This window comes from Salvelinus sp. IW2-2015, linkage group LG18 (genome assembly GCF_002910315.2).
Source record: "Salvelinus sp. IW2-2015 linkage group LG18, ASM291031v2, whole genome shotgun sequence".
NCBI classification, from domain to species: Eukaryota; Metazoa; Chordata; class Actinopteri; order Salmoniformes; family Salmonidae; genus Salvelinus; species Salvelinus sp. IW2-2015.
In genome coordinates, this window is record NC_036858.1 from 33,143,191 (window position 1) to 33,167,109 (window position 23,919).

Genomic DNA, 23,919 nt, shown 5'->3' on the forward strand with positions numbered 1-23,919 from the left:
AAAGGGAGGGCCATCCACTTTCATTTCAGAGAGATCGGTTTTTCTCCAGGTATCCCTCATTATAAATAATGTACAGTCCCTTAGTTGAAAAACAGTAAGTGGAATTATTACTCTCCTGCTATGCAAAAATGACCGACATGGCAGATCCGGACGTGATTTAAATTACAGATGTTGTGATTTGTGCACATAATTACATAAAAGCTATCTCCCCAGTAAAATGAAACCCCACGAGTAGGGCTTTAGTGTTCATCCAAAGCTGTCTTTGATTGAAATGGATGCAGATAAAAAGCCTCAAGGTCTGCCTTATTTGTCTGTATCTCTAGGCAACAACTCATTAACCAGGCTTCCATTCACCTTTGAAAGATTGGAAGCCTAGTTATCAAATATATGCAGAAAAAGACATGCACATTTTAATGGGTAGGCCTGTTTCCATTAAACTGGCATGTTGCGGTTGAAAAGCTGTGCGTCATGAAGTTGTGCATATAAAAAGCACTTTTTCGCATACGCTTCCATGAAATTAATAATAAACAGAAGTTCAATGTGTTCCCATCACATTTTATCGTCGCAAAAGAGTATAGGTTACATGTTGAGAGAAGAGAAAGACCATTTTTACTTAATAATTGGCAGCCAAGCCCCGATCATCATCATCATCATCATCATCATCATCATCATCATCATCATCATCATCATCATCATCACCAGCATACAAATAATGCCTTCGATGTGTATTGGAAATTTGCATCAAGCTCATCAACGTGCACCTAACCCCCATATGTGTGTTCATCATAACTTAATCCATCTGCCTAATAACCTCCTCGTGCTTTTTTCACGTTGTGGTGGGAGGACAACACAACATATCATTGTGACTAAGTTTACTTTGACATGATGGTAATTATATCAATATTTGCACATAAAAGCTTTTCCCAGCGCAATTGTCACATCATCTATTTCACAGACAAAGAAATGATCCACCCTTGTGTAGCGTATTTTGTTTTGTCGACATTAGGACGTTTTGACCAAAAAATGGTGTTTCCATCAGGCTTGTCATGATTTTTTTTATGCTTCAGTTAATTCCTCGGCATAAAATGGTTGGAAGGAAACACGGTTTACGGTAAAAAAAAGAAAAAACACATTCTCCTCTTTCTCTCTTATCATAGACTTCTACCTCTTGCCATTCCCCACCTTTTCTGTTCAACTTAATTAACCTGGAATCAATTCCTTCATTCCACCTCCTTCCAGTCAATTATAAGAAAGAAGCTAGGTTTCCATCTATGTTTTTTCTTTCAAGTAATATATAGATTTTTCCAGTTTCTCTCAGAAATGTCTGATTGGAAAGTGATTGACCTCAGACGAGTTCGAAGGCGGTGTGGAGTACCTTTCTCTCCGAAGATCCATCTCTTATGCATGGAGGTGGTGAAGAAGATGGGTGCCTGTGTGAGGCACATCAGGAGGTCAGTGATGGCCAGGTTAATGATGAACATGTTGGCCGGAGTCCTCAGTGACTTGCTCCTGTAGAACACAGCACATACAGCACAGGGAAAGGCAGGATACAGTATTCTGATTCAATTTGACACACACACACACACATAAACCCCAGTATACTGCTGTAACATTCCCACAAATGGTAGGTCAGTGTAATCAACGTGTTATTGTACTGAAATTACATAGTTCCTCTCTGTCTGGTGAATAAGTTATTATTGACAACTATTTATCTATGGAAAGAGCTTGTGCCATCAATTTGTCCAACATGTACAACTTACAGTATATCTGCGTGTGTGTGTGTGTGTGTGTGTGTGTGTGCGTGTCTATATACACAATGAGTTATCATAGTGGGAGAGAAATGGCATCTCCACACAAAGCATTGAAAGCGAAGCGCGTTACACACACCCTAGAACAAAGTAATGTCAAGCCAAGTAGTGTGTTTGGGATGAAGGAAAGACAACTACGAATGTGAAAACATTTGCAATTGCAGCTTGTGCGACAGGCTCTTTAATTTTACATTTTTTTTTTTACACTAATGAACAACAGAGACTACAGAGCCACATATGACAGATGGAGGGATAGTGAGACAGTGAGACGACAAACCTCAGCATTAACTCCACATTCTTTTGCTGCAAGAAACTGCCACAGAATTCTAATTGATCAAATTATAGGTGTGTGTGTGTGTGTGTGTGTGTGTGTGTGTGTGTGTGTGTGTGTGTGTGTGTGTGTGTGTGTGTGTGTGTGTGTGTGTGTGTGTGTGTGTGTGTGTGTGTGTGTGTGTGTGTGAGAGAGGGAGGGAGAGAGAGATGTATAGTTACGGTACAATGGGAAGCTCCTGTCCCTTACCTGCTGAAGGCATAGATAACCAGGAAGTTGCCCACCATGCCGGTGATGCCGATAGCCAGAATGACTACCCCTATGGTGTAATGGACATGGTCAGGTACATCCACAGTGGGGAAGGGGTGGCGAGAGGCTTCCTGCACCATGGCCACCTACAGGTAAAGCAAAATAACGGTATTTAAACAGGAGCCTGGTGGCATAACAAAACTGTGAGAAATGAACCATATCCACTTATTAATAATGTAGGAAGAGGAATGCATAGAATAACCCAAAAATGTTGGTAGGTTGTAAGTAAGTCTATTTGTTAGCAATGTTTTCAAATGACTGTACTGTACTGAAATATACACTACCAGTCAAAAGGTTTAGAACACCTACTCATTCAAGGGTTTTTCTTTATTTGTACTGTTGACTGTTGGAAAAGCATTCCAGGTGAAGCTGGTTGAGAGAATGCCAAGAGTGTGCAAAGCTGTCATCAAGGCAAAGGGTGGCTAGTTTGAAGAATCTCAAATATAAAATATATTTTTATTCGTTTAACACTTTTTTGGTTACTACATGATTCCATGTGTTATTTCATAGTTTTAATGTCTTCACTATTATTCTACAATGTAGAAAATAGTACAAATAAAGAAAACCCCTTGAATGAGTAGGTGTGACCAAACTTTTGGCTGGTGCTGTTTGTGAGCAAAAACCTCCAGAGAACTTACTTAGCATGTTTTGGCGTTAGAGTTAGGCGAACATTCCCTTAATATCAAACAGAACTTACCCAGAATGTAGTCACCATGTTCTCTGAATTTCCAATATTAATGTTCTAGACACATTTCATGGGACGTTGCAACAACATTCATGTCCAGTTTTCTGAAGGGGAATATTCCATCAACATCACAACAAACATACACAGAACATGGTTGCCATGTTCTCAGAATATAAGATATTAATGTTCTAGACACATTTCATGGGAACATTACAAGAGCATTCGTGTGTCAAGTTTTCTGAGGTTAAAGGGACAAATCGCAATTTACTGGGATAGGGGAGGGTTGACAAACTTGTTTTTGCTTTGAGGAGGGTTGTGTGGTTTTTTATTGGGCACAGTGGAGGGTAGTGCATTTTATTCCTTGGTTTACATTCGTTGGTTTACTATATCATTTCTTCCATCCTCGCCAAATATACTCATCTGCTTGCATGCTCCTCCCCTAAATCAAGGTGTTTTGGTACTTTTCCGTGTGCCAACTTTTACTATACCACAGGTCAGCATAGTCTACCAGTCTAACGTTCCATCCTGCCCTCTGTCCACCATTCATAGTGACAATAGTGCAAGGTGGATCGTTTGTGCAGATCTGCAATAGGCTAATTAGCAATCATACCACACATAAGTACAAATAGGAATAGCTGATAGGTAGCGGAGAGGCCATGTGCGCATGAAATAACAGTAAAGACATGACACACAGCTCAAAAAAGCTCCCCTATTGATCTTGTTTAGGGACAGTACAATTATTCTACCTGGACTAGCCTACAACACCACAATGCAATGAATAATTTAATTATTGGTTTCAAGCGAGTTCAAAATTCTAATCTAGCCTGTAGTGAAAATGTAATCTGAATAATGGCGCAAAACCCCTCTGATTTGAATATTTCATTCGATTTGGATCAGTTGTTGATCTACAGTACTCTCGACAGCTTCAATGTAGCCTAAATATTTATCATTTAACTTTTCAAATGTATTACCTTTTATATGTGGCAGAAACACAACCAGTCACAATGTTTTCATCGGATTAGGCTACTTCAAAAGTGTCCTGTAGGCCTGCACATGTTCATCCAAAATATAATTCCAACATCCTCAAAATGGCTTGAGATTAACAATGTTTCCATGTGAGTAAAAGTAGCCTACGTAGCCTTAATGTGAGTAAAGTAGCCTACGTGTCAGATTAAAAAATGTCAAGACATCATGAGAAAGCATGCAGTTTATTAGGCTACAGATTAAATAAATGATGATGAACTTCACAGGGTGGTGAAAGTGCACAGTAATAAGGTTGATGATCCTTTCAATAAATATCGAGGATCTTATTCTGGTCACATGATGATTGATGCTTGGCTGCCATTTGACACAAAAAATGACCTTGCACTTTTGTCCATAATAATCTCATCATGTGGTAGGCTGTACCTGCAAGCTGTTGGCTAGAGCGCATGTACCAATACCAGAGTTGGCACATTTGCTACATGCTATTTTTTTTGTGACAAAACCATCAGTAGGCTTAGAGTTGAAAATGCAATTGAAACCCATTTAACTTGGAACTCCCTTAGCCATGGGGCCTAATTGCCAGTGTAACAGTTGAACTTTATGGCGTACCCTCGCCCCGACCCGGGCGCGAACCAGGGACCCTCTGCACACATCAACAACAGTCACCCACGAAGCATCGTTACCCATCGCTCCACAAAAGCCACAGCAGAGCAAGGGGAACCACTACTTCAAGTCTCAGAGCAAGTGACGTCACCGACTGAAAGGCTGCTAGCGCGCACCACCGCTACCTAGCTAGCCATTTCACATCGGTTACACCAGCTTTTGGTAGAAAAGAAAAGCCTGATAAGTAGTGGGACAAATTGTCCAGAAGAGGCTGTCTATCATAGCCTACACCCCGAATTCGCGCTTCAGCACCATTCTCTCATGCCTTGTGCGCAAGTGCGCCTTCTGCTGAGAGAGAGAGAGAGTGAGATAGAGACCTTGGCCTAGGGTACTGTTGATTGTGAAGATGGAGGCCTTTTTCATTGCAGTTAAATAAAAGTTATAGGGAAAAAGGTATGCCTATTGTGAAAAGCCTACAAGGGAAATTTAATACAAGTTTTAATATTGTAGTGGACTAAAATGCCAAATGCAGGCTACTGTGCAAATCCCTATTCAGGTAGGATTCAATTTTGAATCTATTTTGAATTTATTTTTAATAATTTATTTGATCATTATTATTATTATTTCATATCATTGTTATTATTGCAAGCCTATTTATTAATTGAAACCAGTTCCTTAAATATGCAAAACCTGTTTTGTTTGATTCTGTTGAGACATTTTCATTAGCAAAATTAAATTTGATTTTTCTTTTTAATTGTGTGCTCTGTATTTAGTTTAAAATAGGTTATAAGTAGGTCTGTTGTAAAATGTGCCTATTTCTGTATTTGTTGGGTATGGTAGGCACTTACCTTTGTCAGTAATTGCAGCAGTATAGCCTGTTCAAAACTTTTGTGAAATGTTAAACGAGTTTGCAAGTGTATTGTTTCATTCTGTTGAACAATTGTCTTTGGCCAAATTAAGTTCCAACTGTAGGCCAATATGATAGCCTGCTCATATTTTCTCTATAAACAATGGCTTGACTTACTTTTGATATTACCCTAATAAAGTTTAGAAACTTTTGTGAAGGTTTGGTGTTGTGTGGTTATTATAAAGCTTTAGCTACTGCAGGCCTGTGATATGCGCACCGGCACTCCAACTGACTCCAATCGTTGAACTCGAGGTGAGGAAGAAGGTTTCAGGCCTACCAGAGTTACTCCTATAGTCTAATAATATAATGCTTAACTTTATACTAAATATTCTGATCGAAAATGAACAAATTAGCCTCCTGTATGTCTAACTGCCACCGGCATATCTGTATATGGGGTGGCAGGTAGCCTAGTGGTTTGAGCGTCGCACTAGTAACCGGAAGGTTGCAAGCTCAAATCCATGAGCTGACAAGGTAAAAATCTGTCTTTCTACCCCTGAACAAGGCAGTTAACCCACTGTTCCTAGGCTGTTATTGAAAATAAGAATTTGTTCTTAACTGACTTGCCTAGTTAAATAAAGATTTAAAAAAATATCTCTCTGGGGCTAAGCTTCTCTTCTTTATTTAGGCAATATACTGTATACTATCGTTTTATATTAACATCATACATTGGACACCTAAGTCTATAGGCCTATGCATGCAATGTCCTGATGCGTTTAGTGCTCAAATCTCTGACAGCTGAATCGTGAGGTGGACAATTATTGCTTTATGAAAGTTGCCTAAAACCACCCCCCAAAAAATAGGCTATAAACGTTGACATAAGCTACACATGGAAACCCAAGGAATAGAGTTAACATTTTTAATATTCACGGTCACTTTGTCCGGCGCCAAATTTTCCTAAAGGAAACTCTGAAATGCACACACTGTTTTTATGCAGATTTGAGAATATTCACATGAAAATCTGTCGCCAATTGGAAGGAAACCTAGCTATAGACATGCACAAGACTCTGGCAAGTGCGCTAGTCCAGTGTCACATTGATTATGCCGGTACATCATGGTATCCACCAGCAGTCTCAAACATCTAAAGAATAAGCTACAGACCAGCCAAGCAAGCTTGTAAGATTTGTACTTAAACTCCCCCCTCATAGTCATCTGGAGGTTGAGCATTTTTTTGTCTGTGTCTCTGTATCTATGTAATTGTATACGTAAACTCAGCAAAAAAAAGAAACGTCCTGTCACTGTCAACTGCGTTTATTTTCAGAAAACTTAAAATGTGTAAATATTTGTATGAATGTAAGAATCAACAACTGAGACATAAACTGAACAAGTTCCACAGACATGTGACTAACATAAATTGAATAATGTGTCCCTGAACAAAGGGGGGGTCAAAATCAAAAGTAACAGTCAGTATCTGGTGTGGCCACCAGCTGCATTAAGTACTGCAGTCCATCTCCTCCTCATGGATTGCACCAGATTTGCCAGTTCTTGCTGTGAAATGTTACCCCACTCTTCCACCAAGGCACCTGTAAGTTTCCGGACATTTCTGGGGGGAATGGCCCTAGCCCTCACCCTCCGATCCAACAGGTCCTAGACGTGCTCAATGGGATTGAGATCCGAGCTCTTCGCTGGCCATGGCAGAACACTGACATTCCTGTCTTGCAGGAAATCACACACAGAACGAGCAGTATGGCTGGTGGCAGTGTCATGTTGGAGGGTCATGTCAGGATGAGCCTGCAGGAAGGGTACCACATGAGGGAGGAGGATGTCTTCCCTGTAACGCACAGCGTTGAGATTGCCTGCAATGACAACAAGCTCAGTCCGATGATGCTGTGACACACCGCCCCAGAGCATGACGGACCCTCCACCTCCAAATCGATCCCGCTCCAGCCCTCGGTGTAACGCTCATTCCTTCGACGATAAACGTGAATCCGACCATCACCCCTGGTGAGACAAAACCGCGACTCGTCAGTGAAGAGCACTTTTTACCAGTCCTGTCTGGTCCAGTGACGGTAGGTTTGTGCCCATAGGCAACATAGTTGCCGGTGATGTCTGGTGAGGACCTGCCTTACAACAGGCCTACAAGCCCTCAATCCAGCCTCTCTCAGTCTATTGCGGACAGTCTGAGCACTGATGGAAGGATTGTGCGTTTCTGGTGTAACTCGGGCAGTTGTTGTTGCCATCCTGTACCTGTCCCGCAGACGTGGTGTGCAGGTGTTGTTACACATGGTCTACCACTGCGAAGCGATCAGCTGTCCATCCTGTCTCCCTGTAGCGCTGTCTTAGGCGTCTCACAGTACGGACATTGCAATACATCTGCAGTCCTCATGCCTCCTTGCAGCATGCCTAAGGCATGTTCACACAGATGAGCAGGGACCCTGGGCATCTTTCTTTTGGTGTTTTTCAGAGTCAGTAGAAAGGACTCTTTAGTATCCTAAGTTTTCATAACTGTGACCTTAATTGTCCACCGTCTGTAAGCTGTTAGTGTCTTAACGACCGTTTCACAGGTGCATGTTCATGAATTGTTTATGGTTCATTGAACAAGCATGGGAAACAGTGTTTAAACCCTTTACAATTTAGATCTGTGAAGTTATTTGGATTTTTACGAATTATCTTTGAAAGACAGGGTCCTAAAAAAGGGCTGTTTCTTTTTTTGCTGAGTTTATTTATGTAAAAAATAGGGACCACAATGGAAATAAATCCCTGACTTTATTGTGCAATCCCGGTCACATTTATAAATCTTTGTGTATGTATTTTTGGGGGGTAATAAAATCAATTAATCCAAACTGTCCAGCGGCAATTTGATGAATGGAAAGAGACAAATGTTACAAAACACCAAAATGTTTGTCACGTTCCTGACCTGTTTTCCGTTGTTTTTGTATTTGTTTAGTATGGTCAGGGCGTGAGCTGGGTGGGTAGTCTATGTTATGTGTTTCTATGTTGGGTTCAATGTGTTGCCTGATATGGTTCTCAATTAGGGGCAGGTGTTTGACGTTTCCTCTGATTGAGAACCATATTAAGGTAGGCTGTTCACACTGTTTGTTTGTGGGTGATTGTCTTCCGTGTCAGTGTTTGTTACCACACGGGACTGTTTCGTTTGCCTAGTCTGTTCATGTTCGTGCGTTCTTCGTTTTTATGTAAGTTCTCATGTTCAGGTCGGTCTACGTTGTTTTTTATTTTGTAATTTCTCAAGTGTATTTAGTGTTCGTCTTGTCTAAATAAATTCATCATGTCTTCACAACACGCTGCGTTTTGGTCCGATCCCTACACCTCCTCTTCAGACGAAGAGGGGGAAATCAATCGTTACAGAATCACCCACCAACAAAGGACCAAGCAGCAGTGGAAAAAGGGGGGGGGCTAAAGGGTAGTGTGGCGAAGTCAGGTAGGAGACCTGCGCCTACTTCCCGATCTTACCGTGGAGAGCGAGAGTACGGGCAGACACCGTGTTATGCGGTAGAGCGCACGGTGTCTCCTGTACGTGTGCATAGCCCGGTGCGGGTTATTCCACCTCCCCGCACTGGCAGGGCTAGATTGAGTATTGAGCCAGGTGCCATGAAGCCGGCTCAACGCGTCTGGTCTCCAGTGCGTCTCCTCGGGCCGGCATACATGGCACCAGCCTTACGCATGGTGTCCCCGGTTCGCCTACACAGCCCAGTGTGGGTTATTCCACCTCCCCGCACTGGTCGGGCTACGGGGAGCATACAACCAGGTAAGGTTGGGCAGGCTCAGTGCTCAAGGGAGCCAGTACGCCTGCATGGTCCGGTATATCCGGCGCCACCTCCCCGCCCCAGCCCAGTACCACCAGTGCCTACACCACGCACCAGGCTTCCTGTGCTGTCTCCAGAGCCCTGTTCCTCCTCACGCACTAGGCCTATGGTGCGTGTCTTCAGCCCGGACACCAGTTCCGGCACCACGCACCAAGCCTCCTGTGCGTCTCCAGAGCCCTGTTCCTCCTCCACGCACTAGCCCTGTGGTGCGTGTCTCCAGCCCAGTACCTCCAGTTCCGTACCATGCACCAAGCCTCCTGTGTGCCTCCAGAGTCCTGTGCGTCCTGTTGTTGCTCCCCGCACTAGCCTTAAGGTGCGTGTCCTTAGCCCGGTACCTCCAGTGCCGGTACCACGCACCAGGCCTACAGTGCGCCTCAGCCGGCCAGAGTCTGCCGTCTGCCAGCGGGCCTGAACTGCCCGTCTGTCCTGAGCCTTCAAAGCCGCCCGTCTGTACTGAGCCTTCAAAGCCGCCCGTCTGTACTGAGCCTTCAAAGCCGCCCGTCTGTACTGAGCCTTCAAAGCCGTCCGTCTGTACTGACCTTCAAAGCCGCCCGTCTGTCCTGAGCTTCAAAGCCACCCGTCTTTCCTGAGCCTTCAGAGCCGTCCGTCAGTCGAGCCTAGATCGCGCAGGACGCTAGAGCCGTCCGCCAGACAGGAGCCGCTAGAGCCGTCGCCAGACAGGAGCCGCTAGAGCCGTCCGCCAGACAGGAGCCGTAGAGCCGTCCGCCAGACAGAGCCCTAGAGCCGTCCGCCAGACAGAGCCGCTAGGCCGTCTGCCAGACAGGAGAAGCGGAGCCTTCCGCAGAACAGGAGCAGCCAGAGCCTTCCGCCAGACAGGAGCAGCCAGAGCCTTCCGCCCAGACAGGAGCAGCCAGAGCCTCCGCCAGACAGGAGCAGCCAGAGCCTTCCGCCAGCCATGAGCAGCCAGAGCCTTCCGCCAGCCATGGGCAGCAAGAGCCTTCCGCTGCCATGAGCAGCCAAGAGCCTTCCACCAGCCATGAGCAGCCAGAGCCTTCGCAGCCATGAGCAGCCAGAGCCTTCAGCCAGCCATGAGCAGCCAGAACCGTCAAGCCAGTCTATGAGCTGCCCTTCAGTCATGACTGCCCTTCAGTCATGAGGCTTGCCTCAGTCATGAGCTGCCCTCCAGTCATGAGCTGCCCTCCAGTCATGAGTATTCCTTCATCATCGTTTTTCACCAAACCCTTCCTGGTTTCTATTTCACTGGCTGGCTGTCCCCGTATTCTCCACAGCTCTAGTGGACTCTGGCACTGCAGGGAATTTTATTGACCAGTCCCTCGTCTCCTCCCTAAACATCGCTCTCCTCTCCTTCTCTGGTCTGAGCCCTGGATAAACAACCATTGGGATCTGACACCAAAACGCACATCACAGCACCCCTCACCCTCACCATGGGACCCATGCACCAAGAAAGCCTTCCCTTCCTCATAATCACTGCCTCCATACACAAAGTCATCCTCCCGTGGCTCAAACGTCATGACCTCACCATCTCCTGGTCAAGGATGGAAATCACCGCCTGGGCACCCGGATGTCGGGAAGACCTGATTTCCCTTACCTTGTGGTTCCATGTCAGTTGAGAGTCCTGTGAGTGTCAGTCCGTCAGTCAATCAGTCCGTCCCCTCATATCGTTTTCCTCGTGTTTTGGTACGTAGATGTGCACACCTGCCAGGCTCTGAAGAGGGAACCCGCACTTGCCACCTGTCCCCCTGAGTGCATCTACGTTCCCACGGAGGTGAGGGGTCAGCTGTTGACCTGGGCGCACACATCCCTCGATGCTGGACACCCAGGTATCCCCCGCACTAGTCAATCCATCTCCGCTAAGTACTGGTGGCCCACCGTGGCACAGTTATGCCTTCCGCCAGCCGTGCTCTGTGCTCAAACAAAATCTCCCAGGACGCTCCAGCAACGAAACTCTGTCCCCTTCCCGTGCCTCAGCGGCCTTGGTCCCATCTGTCCATAGATTTCATCACGGGTCTCCCTCCGTCTGATGGTTTCACCACTATGGTTGTTGTGGACAGATTTTCTAATTCCTGCCATTTTCTCCCTCTCTCTGGTCTCCCTACTGCCCTCTAGGTCGCTGAGGCACTGTTCCAGCAAGTCTTCCGACACTATGGTCTTCCGGAGGAGATCATCGCTGACTGTGGCCCACAATTCAAGTCACGGATGTGGAGAACCTTCATGGAGAAGCTGGGGGTTACAATCAGCCTCACTTCCGAGTATCGGCCTTAGTCTAACCGGCAGCAGCCAAACCCTTATCCCCGTAAGAATGTAGATGCGCTCGGGAGGACAGTTAGGGGGTGCAGGCTCCCTCTCCAAAGTCTGGCGAATGTCCACATCTATGTCCCAGACTATTGGAGCTACGACTCGGGAGGAAGGAATTATAGGTGCACTCTGGACAGGACCCTCTTCCGAATCGTAGAGACAGGACAAGGCATCAGCCTTGGTGTTCTTTGAACCTGGGTGATAGGTCAGCGTGAAATCGAACCGTGTATAGAAAAGGGTCACCAGCTACACCACCAGGAGCTCTCGATCGCCGACGTCGTAATTCCTCTCTGCAGGGGACAATTTCTTAAAGTAATATGCACACAGATACAATTTCTATGGCTTACCCTGTTGTTGAGACAGAACTGCCCCCATGCCCACCTCTGACACATCCACCTCCACCACAAAGGATATCGTGGGATCTGGGTGTTTGACAATGAGGTGGAGGTGAAACGTCCCTTGAGTAGACGGAAGGCCTCGTCGTCTGCTGGGCTCCAAACCAGCCTACAGGGCCCACCCTTGAGGAAAGAGGTGAGATGGGCGGCGACGGAGCTGAAGTTCCTGATGAAACGGCGGTAGAAGTTGGAAAACCCCCAAAACCGATGTAACCCTTTATGGTGGTTGGGACTGGCCATGACCTGACCACATCTACCTTCTTGTCGGACATCCTTACTACCTGCGGGCTGATTGGGTAGCCTAAGGAGACAGGCTTCTGATGAAATTGGCACTTTTCAGCCTTGACGAACAGGTGGTTAGCCAAGAGGCGTCAAGGACTGCTCGAACATGAGTGATGTGATCCTTCAGGGTAGCTGAGTAGACCAGGATGTCATCGATATACACGACCATCTGGTGTCCGAGCATGTCCCTGAAAACCTTGTTAACAAATGCCTGGAACACTGACGGAGCATTGGCTAAACCAAATGGCATCACCAAGTACTCGTAGTGACCAGACATCGTGCTAAACGCAGTCTTCCACTCATCCCTCTCCTGGATGCACATAAGATTGTAAGCACTCCACAGGTCCAGTTTGGTAAAGAACTGGGCCCCGCGGATCTGTTCGATGGCTGCCGGCACCAATGGGAGAGGGTAACGGTACTATGTGGTGATTTCATTGAGTCCTCGGTAATAAATACATGGACGTAACCCTCCATCCTTCTTGTCCACGAAGAAGAAACCAGCCGACGCAGGAGAAGTGAACGTGCGGATGAAACCTTGTTGGAGTGCCTCTTGGATGTAATCCTCCATGGCCTGGGTCTCAACCACCGACAGAGGGTAGATGCGTCTGCGCAGAGGAACAGACCCTGCCAGCAGGTCGATGGCACTGTCCCAGGGGCGATGAGGGGGAAGACAGGTGGTGCGGATTTTGGAGAATACCTCCCGCAGGTCCTGGTATACCCCCAAGGATGTTAGGCTGAAGGGCAAGCACAGGACTCTCAAGCGACATGGAACCACAGGGGATGGGGAAGCAGGTCCTCCGTCATTCGGGTGACCAGTGTGATTCTCATCCTCGACCATGAGCTGGTGGAATTATGGAGTTGAAGCCAAGGGAGGCCGAGGATGATCTTGTGATGAATGGGCTCCACAGTGAGGGTGAGTGGTTGGGTGATGAGTGTGATGGTTCCGGATCCTAGTAGCCGATTATCAAGGGCTTGAACTGGGAAAGGAGAGGAGAGTGGGTATGAGATGATGTTAAGAGAGGAGGCAAGGGTCTGGTCAATAAAGTTCCCCGCGGCACCGGAATCCACTAACGCTGTAGACATAGTACATGAGGGACAGTCAACTAGTGTGATGGACAACAAAAAGAGTTTAGCAGAAAGTGAGGAAGAGGGAATACTCACTCCTGCCCTATGAGGTGGAAGATCACGTCCATCTGCTCTTGTGGAGCCCCTATTAGGAAGTTCCGGACACCGCTGGAACTGGTGCCCTCCTTGACCACAATACAGACAGAGCCCCAGCTGTCTCCGTCTGCGTCATTCCACCACGGGGAGGTGTGAGACCCCTACCTCCATGGGTTCAGACTCTGATCCAGAGTGTTCCCTGAGGGAGGGAGAGAAGTGATGAGTACCGACGCTCCCGTAGTAGGTTATCCTATATCAACCAAATAGAGGTTGTCGTCTCGACAGGCCAATTCTGTCTGCACCTCCTCGCGCAGACCTCTTCGGAATAGCGTGCAAAGCGCCGGCTCGTTCCATCCGCTGGATGCTGCTACTGTCCGGAAGGTAAGCACGTACTCGGCAGCCATCTGGTCCCCCTGCCGTAATTGGAGTAAGCGCTCACCCCCCTCTCTGCCCTCCGGGGGATGATCTAAGATGCATTTGAACAGAGCCATGAACCCCTCATATGAAGCTAGCTCCTCCTCTCCTCTCTCCCAGACGGCCATGGCCCATTCCAAAGCCCGCAGTCAGCAGAGAAATCACCTTGGCAACCTTGGACCTCTCGTGGTGGGGGCTCCCCTCTGGTGCGTAAAGTAGAGGGAGCACTGAAATAGGAAGCCACGGCATATAGATGGGGTGCCGTCATATTTATCCGGGAGGGACAAACGGGCATCGCTGACCTGAGCGGGTTGCTGAATGGGCTGTTGTGCTGGTTCGACTGGTTGTAGTGTATCCTCCGCTAGTTGACGGCAACGCCTCCCGGGTATGTTCAATACATTGTACACTGTGAAGAACCTCTCCCATAGCCGTTCCCAGTTGTGCCAGCTGGTCCTGGTGTTGACGTAGAAGGTATCCCTGCTCATTGACCATCTGGGAGATATTTTGTTCTCCTGCTGCTTCCATGGTTTGAGTCAGTATTCTGTAACGAAGACGCTGTGAGTTGAGAAGCAGGTGAAACGTTTAATACAACAACAAACATGGAAGGAGACAACATAACAGTAGCATCTTTGCATGAACACAGGATCAATACTTACTCGGGAAGAAACTTAAGGGAGTGCCAGATATAGGGGAGGTAATACGTGAGGTAATGGAGTCCTAGTGTGCCTCATGATGACGTACAGGTGTGTGTAATGATTGATGCCAGGTGTGTGTAATGATGGATCCCAGGACCGGTGGTTAGTATACAGGCGACGTCGAACGCCGGAGGGGAGGAGTGGGAGAAGGCGTGACACTACATAAATGTGGATGCTATCATGATTATGGAGAATCCTGAATGAATCGTGAATAATGATGAGTGAGAAAGTTAGACGCACAAATATCAATATCTGTAATCATGGTAGAATCCACATTAATGTAGAAGTGTTTAGAAACATTATATTCTTATTTACAATAAAAGGTGATTCCAAAATGACACAATACATTATTTACCATTAATTTCTATTGGCCACAAAATTTGTAGAGTCACAAGCTTGATGTAATCATTGTGTGCTAGGAATATGGGACTATGTACATAAAGTGCTGTAATTTCTAAACGGTTCACTCGTTACGGATGAAAATACCCTCAAATGAAAGCTGACAATTGTATAATTTCAAACCCAAAGTGCTTGAGTACATAGCCAAAACAAAAGAAATGCCATGTCCCAATACTTTTGGAGCTCATTGTATGTAATTGGAAAACACTGTATGTTAAAAGCATTGTTTGTGTGTGTCCCTAATCTTGTAACAGACAAAGAGCTGTGAATGGATCAGTGGTTCATTAATCATGGCCTTGATGGGCTCGGCAACAGTAACAAGGGGTGGTGTGTAAACACATTTTTGGGGGGAGAACGTTTCTTTAACTTCTAACGAGTCAGAAACCCGGATCCGGGAGCACCCCCCACCCCCCACCAGTAAAAAAGCTGAATAGCATAGCTAGCATAGATTCACAAGTAAATAGTAGCATCTAAATATCATTCAATCACAAGTCCAAGATACCAGATGAAAGATCCACTTCTTGTGAATCCAGCAATCATTTCTGATTTTTAAAATGTTTTACAGGAAGACACAATATGTAAATCTATTAGCTAACCACGTTAGCAAAAGACACCATTTTTCTTTGTCCACCATTTTTTCTCTCCACCAGTAGCTATCACCAATTCGGCCAAATAAAGATATTGATAGCCACTAACCAAGAAWAAACCTCATCAGATGACAGTCTGATAACATATTTATTGTATAGGATAGTTTTTGTTAGAAAAATGTGCATATTTCAGGTAGAAATCATAGTTTACAATTGCACCCACCATCACAACTCGACTAGAATAAATACAGAGAGCAACGTGTATTACCAATTTACTCATCATAAAACATTTCATAAAAATAGACAAAGCATAGCAATGGAAAGACASAGATCTTGTGAATTCAGACAATATTTCAGATTTTCTAAGCGTTTTACAGCGAAAACACAATAAATCGTTATATTAGCATACCACATGTGCAAACGTTACCCCAGCATGAATCAAAGGCAAGGGGAGCGATAACGTTATGATCACCAAAATATATACATTTTTTCACTAACCTTCTCAGAATTCTTCCGATGACACTCCTGTAACATCATATTACAAAATACATATAGARTTTGTTCGAAAATKTGCATATTTAGCCACAAAAAAMCGTGGTTATACAATGAGAATACTAGCAAAACTGCCCTGAAAATGTCGGGCGCTATATTTGAGAGTGATCTAGTCTAATCGATAGCTAATCATAAACTTGACTAAAAAATACAGGGTTGACAGGAATCGAAAGACAAATTAGTTCTTAATGCAATCGCTGACTTACATTTGTAAAATTATCCTTACTGTGCAATACCGGGTCCGCCAAGCGAAGCTACACATAACAAAATGGCGACATATGCGTTTAAAAATTTTCAACAGAACAGCGATTTATCATCATAAATAGTTTCTTTTACTCGTGAGGCTGTTCTTCCCATCAGTATCTTGGCAATGTATCCTTTCTTGGTCTAATCTTCTTTTGGTCAGAAGCTGTCCTCTTGTCCGTCGAAATGCCCACTAACGTTCGACGCGGACCCCGAAACGTGCCCGTGCTTCAATGTGCATCACAATAGCAATGCCTCAAAATCGCACTAAACGGATATAAATTGCTATAAAACGGTTTAAATTAACTACCTATGATGTTTTTAACACTATAACGAGTAAAAACATGACCGGCATATATAAGTGGCTAAAACCAACGCTTGGAAAGAGAGAGAGTCCGACGTCCATCTTGCGTGAGGCGCAGCAGGAAAAGAACGGTACATCCGGTCTTTTCTGTTTTAACTGGCCCTGATTGCGCAATCGACTCCATTCAAATTGGTCACCTCTTACTGACATCTAGAGGAAGGCATGGGCAGTGTTTGTATCCTCATAGGATTTACAGGGACTTTAAAACTGACCTGGGACCAGAGGCCAAAATGTCTGAAATCTCACTCCATATCAGGAAAAGTGCTGTAGAATGAGTTCTGTTTCACTCAGAGACATAATTCAAACGGCTATAGAAACTAGAGAGTGTTTTCTATCCAATAATAACTATAATATGCATATTGTACGAGCAAGAATTGAGTATGAGGCAGTTTAATTTGGAGACGATAAATGCTAATGTTGAAACAGCACCCCCTATATTGAGAAAAGGTTTGACCATCAGGCGACGTCCTAAAAACGTTTTTAGGGATGTCCCTGGAACAAGCTTTGAACTAGACAAAAACCTCCAGGGGACCATGACAGAACGTCCTATGTTTTAAACGTCATTGGACACGTGAATGTTCTTGCATGGTTCCCATGAAAAGTTTCTAGGACATTAATATCTTATATTCAGAGAACATGGCAACCACATTCTAGGTAAGTTCTATTTTACATTACGGGAATGGTCTCTTGAAAACAGTCCTTGCACATCACTGGAACATTCCTATAAAAATCTTAGGTAATGAACAAATGAGACTTCTAAGGGAACGTCTCTAAAGTTGTGGGAGTGTTTGTTGTTAGCCGGGTAGTGCATGCTGGTTTCTGCTCTTGCCATTTTAATCAGTGGCTAATTTTGACTTGTGCAGTCAGTGACATTAATTCATCAACTAGGCTCCAGGGGAAAACGAAAACTAGCAGGACTGTGACTGTAGACCACTGGAGAGTTATACCCCCCGATTTAGACCGTGACACTGTTTTCAACCTTTTCCTTTTCTCTGCAAGGCTGAAAAAAGATAAAACATAATCATAATTATTATTAAGTGATTATCCAGCCTTAAAGCACTAAGCAGACTAATTCTGCAAATAATCATCCGGAGTCGTTTTCCTCCACTGTGAATAATTACTGTCACATTCACTGGCCATCTGAGTCGCACATTTAAATGAACTTCTCTGAGCTTCAATACGAATGAAGAGCCGTTTGGATTCAAAGACTTGAAGGACAGTTTCCCTATTCCCTCTCACAAATTAAAATCAATACGCAAACATCACAGTTTTTTAATCCTTCTCCATCCGGAGTGTCTCCGGAATGGTTTTAAGAAAGAGAGCATTTGGTTGAGTTAGTAGCGCAGGGCATGCAGGGTCAACTTCCTGCTCGACTGCTCTGAAGCCGCCGCGAGAGAACACAAATCAACAGGGGTAAATGTCCCCACCAACACAGGCGTGATGGAATAAACAAGACCAGGCGAAATCTCCCTCTGTCATTTCAAGTCTCAGTCACCTCAGACTGAGTGGAATGTACGCATATGTATGGTGGTCCCACACTACCCCACTCTCACAGAGTCTAACAGGGAGAAGGGGGCGCAGGTAAGAACATTGTGAAATAAAATGATGGGGATGAGGAGGAGGAGGAAAAAGAGGAAGAGGAGGAGGAAGAACAGGGAGAGAAGGGGGAGGAGGGGGAGCAGAGGAAGAAGACAATCGTTATGACGAGGAGGAGGAGGAGGAGGACAATTATGAGGACAATGATGATGATAATGGCCCACACGCAAATACACCCGGACAAATAGTCCAAGGCCACTAGCTCTGTAGACAAAGACCTCGAATTCCGTTGATAACTTCAGATGAACCACACCCGTCTGTGATGCATCCCCCAGGTGGCAGTGTTTGACAACCACTAGGAGAAGTGTTTGAACTGGGTTTAGATAAAAGCCCCCAAACTTTGCCTGTCCACAGATCAAACAGGAAGAAGAGTCAGAGGTGCTACATCAGACAGTCAGACAGGGTGGTATAATGGAAAAGATATGTCCTGGACAGAATAGCAGCATATGTCAGGGGTGATAAGGGAGATATGTCTGGGATAGTGTGGGCTTCTCCAGCGAACTTACACAACTTTCAAAGAAAACAATGGGTTCCACATTGAACTCTCGGAGCCAATGTTAAGCTGAAGATCTCAACTTTTATGGGAGTCAATAATCTTACTCTGTCATCATCACACACATATTTGATCCACTGACACCCTGGATAAGTCCGCTGGAATGATTTTACCAGGAGTGATTACTAGGGGTATGACAACTTGTTTTCTATTATGACTATGCACTGTAAAAAAAAAACGAATAGTTGTTTCAGCTCAATATTATTAAGCAATTGGTTTCACAGCCTTTTTTTGGTTTATTCAACTTCTTGGTCAAAGTGTTACCTGAACTTAGAATCCCCAAAGTTAGCTCCAACATGAGAAAACTTGTGCAAAAATGATCTCAACTTAAAATGATGTGTTTGCTCAAATTGTCTCATATGTTCATTCAACAAAACATTTTTATTTGGTGCATCTTACCTTAAACGAGTTGCACAGTGAGTGCTTTTAACATACACTGTTTTCAACTTACATATTTGACACACATGATGACTGTTCATTTATACAGTAATTCATCTTCAACATCCTCCTCTAGGGATTTGAACTCTGAACCTGTTAGTTCACAACATTTCAGTCTTCCTGCTGCACCACCATGTCTTGTCAAATGGAGTTCATCTGTATTGCCACACCTTGCACTTCAAAGTCAACCTCAACTCTGTTAACAGTACACTCAAGAAAAACAATGTTATTTATCATAGTGATTAAGGAGTACCATTAAAATAGATTAATATGCCCTCCTAACATTAGATAATTAGGTATCTTAAACCAAAAAAATGCTTAAATAAGTAAATCAAATCAATGATGAGAGAATATTCAGATTAACTGATAACTGACATAGACATGGTGGCGTAGCAGGAATATCAGAATGCCATGTGTCAAGAGGTTGAGAGTTCAAATCACAGGTGAGGACATGTTGAATAATAATTATTGTATAAATGAACATACACTATGTGAAAAACACTGTGGGTGTAACCAGTAGCACAGCCTTTGTTTTGTTAAAATGCCCAAATAAATATTCATACTGTAGTTAAACGCACCCATGAGACAAGTTCAGCAAACACATCATTTTAAATTGACTGAATTTTTGCTCAAGTTTTCTCAAGTTTGGGCCAACTAAATGTTTTCGTTCAGATAAAACTTGGACCAAAAAGATGAGTAAACAAAAAAATCTACCTGTGGAACCAGTTACTTTATAATAGTTTGTTGAAACAACTAGATTTGTGGGTGTTTTTTTTTACAGGTATTGGATGAGAGGTTGGCAGCCAATAAGATACTTAATTCCCCAAAAATACAATTCAACAATGCCAATAATGTTGTCACGCCCTGACCATAGAGAGCCTTTTATTCTCTTTGTTGGTTAGGTCGGGGTGTGACTAGTGTGGGTCATCTAGGTAATTATATTTCTATGTTGGCCTGGTATGGTTCCCAATCAGAGGCAGCTGTTTATCGTTGTCTCTGATTGGGGATCATATTTAGGCAGCCATTCCCCTTTGTACTTTGTGGGATCTTGACTATGTATAGTTGCCTGTTAGCCCTATTGTTAGCTTCACGTTTAGTTTTGAGATGTATTGTTTTTGTTTTGCTGTGAGTTTCACCTAGAAATAAAAGATGTGGAACCCAGATCACGCTGCGCTTTGGTCCACTCATTATAACGATCGTGACAAATGTTTTCAATTCGACTTTTGCTTTCAAAAGCTAGCCAAACTTAGTACATGTAAGAATGAACTATAGCCATTGAATTCTACCATGCAAATATGCTGTTCGTTATAGGGAAACAATGCACGCTTTATTACGCCCTTCAAGCCAATTATAAACAAGTCTTCAACAATGCCGTGGTATGAATAGGAAATATATTTTTTTAAATGCACATCTGGCCAGCACTTTATTTCTCCATTTCCTTTTATTTCACTTAGCCGAGACAGTTTCCATCATTCATATTATTATATGCGACAGATGACTCTCATGATATTAACTGTCTCTGGCTACACATTAAAAAAATATAGTTTTTCTATGGAAGACACCCTGATTCAACAAAAAATGTATTTGGGCCAGCCAGGAGGTTCAGTCAATGTGGGTATTCTTCCGCATGATATCAAAGTGCGCTGGATCACAGGAAGGGCTGAACAAAAAAACGTAAAAGCTTTGCCCTTTCAATGAAGAAATAAGCAGTGATACATCAAGCGTGAAAAGAATCTACTTTGAAGAAAATACCCCACATGGTTTTTGAAAAGGCACCTGTGTATATCTTTGCTTTCTGAGCTGTAAAATTCTCTCTGCCCATATTTAGGTGCATGCAGGTCAGCTATGAGACCATTAGGTACTAATACACAGTGCAATACTGATCATAATCTGATGCTAATGGTTTGAAAAGAGATCGGAGCACTGGTCATTATCCCCAAAACCGGGCTGCCATTTCCAAACAAAAAGGTACAGCAATCAAATGACAGTAAGAAATCTCAAAAGCTTTTTAAACATTCTGGCTAATGAACATGCTTCAGATTGCTTGCTTTCTACATATAGCCCAGGAGGAGGACTTCTGTCATAGTGTCACTAAAGACCAACTGAGATCTGTCTGACTGACTGAAGAGTTCCTTCCTGGCACCACTTTTCTGCAGAGGTTCATTAAAATGTTTTGTTGAGTTTGATCATATCTGAATAGTTTTGCTGATTAAAAAGCATCCCTCTATAAGGGGATGAAAATACTCCTGTTGTAACGTTGAGATCCTCAGGGACTCTTTTCTCTTTTCATTAGTGAAGCAGCAGCCGTGATTTCTTCCCAACACGAGATCAGACTACACTGCTGCCTCACACACACAGTAACGGGAGATTTTTGTTGTGTGATTGTGTGTGCCTGTGTGCGCGTGCGCCTGTGTTTGTGTGTGAGTGCAAAAGGCAGTCAACCCTTGAGTCTTACAAAATACATCAGGGTATACAGTATTTAGGTCATTGTGTCTCTATAGTTGAATATTTTCTAACAGCATCAATTACATCATGGAATCCTTCTCGTTTCATCCTTTAATGCACCTGTACAGTCTAATTGTCCGTTCGAATGTACAATACCAGAGTGTGCAAAGCTGTCATCAAGGCAAAGGGTGGCTACTTTGAAGAATCTCAAATATATTTTGATTTGTTAAACACTTTCTTTGGTTACTACATGATTCCATATGTGTTACTTCATAGTTTTGACGTCTTCCACTATTATTCTACAATGTAGAAAATAGTACAAATAAATAAAAACCCTTGAATGAGTAGGTGTGTCCAAACTCTCTTTCTGTCTAGCTTGTGGAGGATATAATTGTGCTCTTGTGCTCTCTGACCTAATAATTGTCCCCGAGGGAGTTAATAATAAAGTAATATCGATTTGAACTGATTCAGTGCTGACGCTAATGCTACGTTCGAAAACTTGCCGATGCCAACAATATCTGATTACCATTTGCATGAATTGACAGCTTGAAAGCTACTGAAGTCCTGCCATCCTCATACACGAGGTCAATTCATTTAGTTTGGCGTTAATTAGGAGCAGAGACAGTTAAGGTCTCCCTCTTTAGAGTAGTAATTACAAGTTGTCGCCATCACAGTCAGCGATCAGTGCCGTGTTGGGTGGTAATGAGTGGGAGAGGCATGTGAGAGTCAGTGGGAGACTGTGTTTTCAAGGCCACCTATTCCACAAAGGAAACAGATTGTTTAATAACTGTCCAATCTTCCCCCAACTCCTCCTCCTCCTCCACACGTGAATTCCAATGCATTTCAGACAAGTCTTACTACAGTAGTCAGCTCAAAATCATGAGGGAGGTATGGGAACAATTCTCTACCACATTTATTTTCTTGTTTTTCTGTAGGCCTAATTATTATCAACACAAATCAAGTGAGTGATTTGTAATGACCGAGGCAAGGCAGTAATTGTTTTCTCTTTAGTTGAGTTTTGCCTGTTGCGTGATAAAACAGCGGCCCTAACCCATCAGACAGTCTAACCAAGAGTTCTTATTGCACAGCTATTAAACAGTTGTTACATCATCATTACACAGCCACCGTGGTACAGTCCCACTGAGAGGCACTCCACACAGCGTGATTAGGATTTCTATCAACTTCATATGACAGGCACCTTCAAAAAACTATTTCTAAACACTGAGATACATACAGAAGGATGACCGTCACTGTAGAGTCATGATGCATTTATGGGTGGATACGTTTGCCTGTCTGCCTCACTGTCCGATCAGCATCTGAGCCTCTATCCTCTCTCTCCTCTTTCAGTGCTGTACAAACACACTCTGATAGAGATAAGACATACAGGTATACAGTTGAAGTCGGAAGTTTACGTACACTTAGGTTGGAGTCATTAAAACTCGTTTTTCAACCACTCCACAAATTTCTTGTTAACAAACTATAGTTTTTGCAAGTCGGTTAGGACATCTACTTTGTGCATGACACAAGTCATTTTTCCAACAATTGTTTACAGACAGATTATTTCACTTATAATTCACTGTATCACAATTCCAGGGGTCAGAAGTTTACATACACTAAGTTGACTGTGCCTTTAAACAGCTTGGAAAATTCCAGAAAATTATGTCATGCCTTTAGAAGCTTCTAATAGGCTAATTGACATCATTTGAGTCAATTGGAGTGTACCTGTGGATGTATTTCAAGGCCTACCTTCAAACTCACTGCCTCTTTGCTTGACATCATGAGAAATCAAAAGAAATTAGCTAAGATCTCAGATTTTTTTTAAGACCTCCACAAGTCTGGTTCATCTTTGGGAGCAATTCCCAAACGCCTGAAGGTACCACGTTCATCTGTACAAACAATAGTACGCAAGTATAAACACCATGGGACCACGCAGCCGTCATACCGCTCAGGAAGGAGACGGGTTCTGTCTCCTAGAGACGAACTACTTTGGTGCGAAAAGTGCAAATCAATCCCAGAACAACAACAAAGGACCTTGTGAAGATGCTGGAGGAAACAGGTACAAAAGTATCTATATCCTCAGTAAAACGAGTCCTATATCGACAAAACCTGAAAGGCCGCTCAGCAAGGAAAAAGCCACTGCTCCAAAACCGCCATAAAAAAAACAGACTACGGTTTGCAACTGCACATGGG

At 43.9% G+C, this 23,919-nt stretch overlaps 1 protein-coding gene across 1 annotated transcript in view; it reads right to left on the reverse strand.

Annotated features, from left to right (window-relative positions):
- The window catches only part of opn4a (opsin 4a (melanopsin)), a 71,832-nt gene that overhangs the window by 43,559 nt on the left and 4,354 nt on the right, over positions 1-23,919 (reverse strand). The window contains exons 2-3 of the mRNA XM_070448434.1: positions 2,329-2,474; positions 1,376-1,509 (exon numbers count right to left, since the gene is read on the reverse strand). Coding sequence (XP_070304535.1) covers positions 1,376-1,509; positions 2,329-2,474 — 280 coding nt within the window. The remainder of the gene's footprint in view (positions 1-1,375; positions 1,510-2,328; positions 2,475-23,919) is intronic.